The sequence below is a fragment of the Acomys russatus genome, chromosome 19 (genome assembly GCF_903995435.1).
Source record: "Acomys russatus chromosome 19, mAcoRus1.1, whole genome shotgun sequence".
Taxonomy (NCBI): domain Eukaryota; kingdom Metazoa; phylum Chordata; class Mammalia; order Rodentia; family Muridae; genus Acomys; species Acomys russatus.
In genome coordinates, this window is record NC_067155.1 from 13,616,002 (window position 1) to 13,620,615 (window position 4,614).

General features: G+C 51.8%; 1 protein-coding gene across 1 annotated transcript; it reads left to right on the forward strand.

The window, feature by feature from the left end:
• Positions 1-2,133: 2,133 nt before the first annotated feature.
• Snrpd2 (small nuclear ribonucleoprotein D2 polypeptide) lies at positions 2,134-4,307 on the forward strand. Its single transcript, XM_051161909.1, has 2 exons — positions 2,134-2,309; positions 4,066-4,307. Exons 1-2 carry the CDS (start codon positions 2,158-2,160, stop codon positions 4,238-4,240), a joined length of 327 nt encoding a protein of 108 aa, XP_051017866.1. The 5' UTR covers positions 2,134-2,157; the 3' UTR covers positions 4,241-4,307.
• The last annotated feature ends 307 nt before the right edge of the window (positions 4,308-4,614 follow it).

Genomic DNA, 4,614 nt, shown 5'->3' on the forward strand with positions numbered 1-4,614 from the left:
CCGGAGTAGCTGCGTCGTCCCCCACCAGACGATTGCGATTGGCTCACCTAAGCGCCGCGCAACCCAAAAGGCCCACCCCCACGGAAGAGGAACGGCCAATGAGCTGCATCCGTGTGACACCCCCCCCCCGCCCCAGGGCGCGGGGCCACGCCCCTCACGGATGTAGATCAAAGAGCCGTCGCTCAAGGAAAAAGGGGCGGCACCCATCCTTAATCAAGCGGCCGATTGGCGTGTCTGAAACCACGCCCCCAATAGAAGTGTCGGGCGGGCATTTGGAAACGGCGTTGTTTTTACCTCCTTCTACTTAAACTGTTGTATGGGGAAATAATTCGAGTCAGGCCCGTTTGTGCTCCTCTCAGTATTCGTGGGCAGAGACCCCCTATTGTGATCCTCAATGGCTTTGAATCCTCCCCGTAGGCATTTTTCTATAGCGCCAGCGCAGCCTGAGCGGTCGCTATAGCAACAGACCACGCCCACGCCCGCCGGTGCAGAGTTGCGCAGGCGCTGACGGAAGTGAACCGCAGAGAAGGAAGTCCCGCCCTTCTATCACTCTACGTCCGAAGCAACGCGCTAGAGCGGGAGTGATCTGCGAGCGAAATCTTCACCATGTGAGGCCGGGCTGGGCTTCGGCGGGGGCACACGGAGGTGGAGGGGGTACAGTTTAGCTAATTAACGGGTGAGATGGGGTGCTCAAAGCTGGAGGTAGAGTTCTCCGAGCAAAAGTGGTGTCTTTTCTCCTGTGGTATTTGAAAACGAGCATGGGGCCCTGGACGGATCGTGATGAGTTCCGGAGAGGGGACAGGTTGACTCCCTAACGGGCGTGGGGCTCTTGTAGGTACTGAGCCTTGTGGACATAAACTGTAAGGGGAAAGCCCGATGGCACATGCCTAGGATCCCAGGCCTGGAGAGGCTGAGGCAGGAGGCTGAGTTGGTGGCCAGCCTTGGGCTTCCTAGCGAGACATTCTCCAAAAGTAATAGGAATTTTCAATGGGAGCGGTCTTTTGGATAAAGAGCTTGGCGAGGGAGGAAGTTTTATTAGAAATAGTGAAAAGTATGGGGCTTAACCAGGATAAATTAAGAGATCAGACAGGTGCCTTTTCGACCCGATTTAGAGACGGTCGGTAACAGTAGCAAGCTACCACAGTGGTTTGGGGTGTGTTTATTCATTGGGCGGCTATAATGGAGACTGCGTATAAGTTAGAGACATGGTGAATACAAAAGATCCTTGCCACCAAGAAAAGAAAAATCTTAGTGAGGCTTGTAAAAAGCATGGGGTGGGAAGGCCATAGAGTAATGAACAAGTATAGACGGTATGTTTGATGATCAGGCATGTGAATGAAGAATTGAGTAGGAAAATAAAATTAAAAAAAAATAATAATAATGCCAGTGGTAGCACAAAAGCACACTCTGAAAGCACAATACTTGGGTTGGAGATTTAGCTCGTGGGCCGAGTCCTTAGCTACCATGTTTACTGGGTTTGGTGTCCTCAGTTCCACACAAACTGGGCATCATGGCAAATGCCTGCCATCCCAGCACTCTGGAGGCAGAGACAGATAGTCTGAGATCTAAACCAGCAATGTTTATACAGCGAGACATTGGTGGGCGGCTGTGGGGGGAGGGGGGGCTCCAGGAGAGAGGTGATGGAAGTTTACGTCGTGGATAGAAATAGCCAGGTTCTGGACATATCGTGGAGGCAGATTATAAGATGTGAGGAGCTGATGTAAGGTTTGAGTGCGGGGCATGATGGCTAACCCCTGTAATCCCAGACATTGGTCGGTGGAGTCAGAATTCAAGGTCATCCTTAGTTACATAGCAAGATCAAGGCTAACCTGGGCTATATGAACCCCTGTCCCCCAAAACGGAAGACAATTAAACAATAGAAGTCTAGCCTAGAGAAACCGTGAATGAAGTGCCGTGAGCGAAGATAGCAGGGAACGCAGTGGGTGGGAAACGCTTGGTGGTTAGATAGTCTGGAACAGGCTAAATCAGAAATGTCTCTCGTACCTCCAGAAAATTCTGAGCCAGGGTAGGATGTTTGGGGACCAGGGTAAGGAAGACACAGGACTGTGTGGCTTTGATCACTGACGCTTCCATCCTGAACCAATATGGCCCGTGGGCTCTCTATCCAGGAGTCTCCTCAACAAACCCAAGAGCGAGATGACCCCAGAGGAGCTGCAGAAGCGGGAGGAGGAAGAATTCAACACAGGTCCCCTGTCGGTGCTCACACAGTCGGTCAAGAACAACACGCAAGTGCTCATTAACTGTCGCAATAACAAGAAGCTCCTGGGCCGGGTGAAGGCCTTTGACAGGTGAGCACTGGCGTGGGGGAGGGCCGCGGCTGGGTCTGAGAGGCCTGAGGGAAAGGTTATTTCAGAAGAATCGTTGTAAGCCGGACGCGGTGACAAGGCAGCTCTGATGTCAGCACTCAGGAAGATCGCCATGAGTTGGAGGCCAGCCAGGGTGACATAGCATGGCCCAGTCTCAAAAACATTATAAAGTAGGGGCACTTAGTTTTGTTTTTTGTTTGTTTGTTTGTTTGTTTTTCTCGTTGGTCTGGTTTGGGGGGTCGGTGTTTGTGGTTGTTTGTTTGTTTTGAGGCAGTGTTTCTCTGTGTGTAGCCCTGGCTATCCTGGAATCACTCTGTAGACCAAGCTGGCCTCAGACTCGTAGAGATCTGCCTGCCTCTGCCTCCCGAGTGCTGGGATCAAAGGTGTGCACCATCACACCTGGCTAGTTTTTATTTTTAATCTTTTTTATATGTGTAGTTGTTTTGCTCGCACGTGTGACAGCGTGCTGTGTGCATGGCTAGTTTCTTCAGAAGCCATCAGATCCCCTGGTGATGGTGGGAGGCATCCGTGCCAAGTATTTTCTAATGTTTTCTAGTTTGTTTTATATTTCTGATCTTCCTGCCACCATCTCCCAAGTGCCAAGATTACAAGCACGAAGCATACCATCCTGCCTGGTTAATTGTTTCAGTTAGCATATAAGTTGTGGCAGGCAATGGTGGTGCCTGTCTTTAATTCAGCACTTGAGAGGCAAAGACAGGCAAATGTCTTGAGTTCGAGGACAGCTGGGGCCATGCAGAGCAACCCTGTCTCAAAAAAAAAAAAAAAAAAGGTTGCGTTCTGGTTTTGGTTTGGTTTTTGGTTTTTCGAGACAGGGTTTTTCTGTGTAGCCTTGGCTGTCCTGGACTCACTCTATAGACCAGGCTGGCCTCGAACTCACAGAGATCCGACTGCCTCTGCCTCCCGAGTGCTGGGATTATAGGCGTGCGACACCACGCCCGGCTCAAAGGTTGCGTTCTGATCTAGTCATACACATCTATTATTGCCCTTTGCTCACATTTGCTGTCCCCAAGCAAGCATTTGTGGAATGAATGGATGCAAATGTGGACACGTGGACACCTGATGACAGGACGGGACAGTGCAGCGCCGGAGTGCACATCAGGAGCCATGTCTAACCCAGGACCCTCTGGGTTTTGCGGGGAGCAAGTGCTTCTCTCCTGCTGTTTCCCTAAGTCCTTAGAGTTAGTGGCAGAGGTGGGGCCATTTTGGTTGCCTTTTACTGTGCCCCGGTCCTAAGTGCTTCCAAAGTGCTGAATTCATTCATCCAGGCGTCGCGTCAGCCCTGTGAAGTAAATCATCTCCATTTCAGAGAGGAGGAAACTGAGGCACAGAGGGGCTGAGGCCTTTGTTGAAGCTTCAGTTAAGACCAGGCTAAGGAGGCCTGGAGAGATGGCTCAGAGGTTAAGAGCACTTGCTACTCTTCCAAAGGTCCTGGGTTCAAGTCCCAGCAACCACATGGTGGCTCACAACCATCTATAGTGAGATCTGGTGCCCTCTTCTGGTGGGCAGACACATATGCAGGCAGAGCACTGTATACATGATATTAAATTAAAAAAAAAAAAAACAGGCTGAGATGGTGCTTACAGCCTGCCCGTCCCCACCCTGGAGCCTGAACCTTTCTCCATGCCTGCTGCCGAGGGATCTCACACAGTGCCAGGGGAGGTGGGCTCTCAGAATGCGCCCCCTCACTCCAGCCTTCTCCCCATCCCTGCCCCACCAGGCATTGCAACATGGTGCTGGAGAACGTGAAAGAGATGTGGACTGAGGTCCCCAAGAGCGGCAAGGGCAAGAAGAAGTCCAAGCCTGTCAACAAGGACCGCTACATCTCCAAGATGTTCCTGCGCGGGGACTCAGTGATCGTGGTGCTGCGCAACCCACTCATCGCGGGCAAGTAGAGAGGAGGCCCTCCTCCTGTCTGTGGGAGCCCACTGTCTCGCTGCCCTGCCAAGCCCTGCCCCAAGAACGGAAATAAAGCCCTGTGTGTTTTTGTTTGTTTTCCAATGGTCTTGTAGCTTGTAAACAGAGTGTGTGTTAGGTGTGTTAGTCAGTTGCATTGTCACGGCTGAGCACTAGCACAGGGCTCATGACCTGTGAGTGGTGAGGCGTATCTCTGCCACATCTGTGAAGGAGACAGTCTAGACAGAAACAACCTTAATGGATGGTGGGCAGAGAGATGCTCTGACAAATCTGGGGTGCAGGTGGGCATTGTAAGAGGATCATGGAAGGGCCCTGCCCTGCTCTGGGCTGTGCAGAGGGCCCTCTGCCCCTG

Bases quoted from the DNA above. Each gene is read 5' to 3' on its own strand.
- Snrpd2 (XM_051161909.1), top strand. From the start codon at position 2,158: ATGACCCCAGAGGAGCTGCAGAAGCGGGAGGAGGAAGAATTCAACACA. The intron at 2,310-4,065 runs GTGAGCACTGGC...CTGCCCCACCAG, and splicing joins CGGGTGAAGGCCTTTGACAG to GCATTGCAACATGGTGCTGG.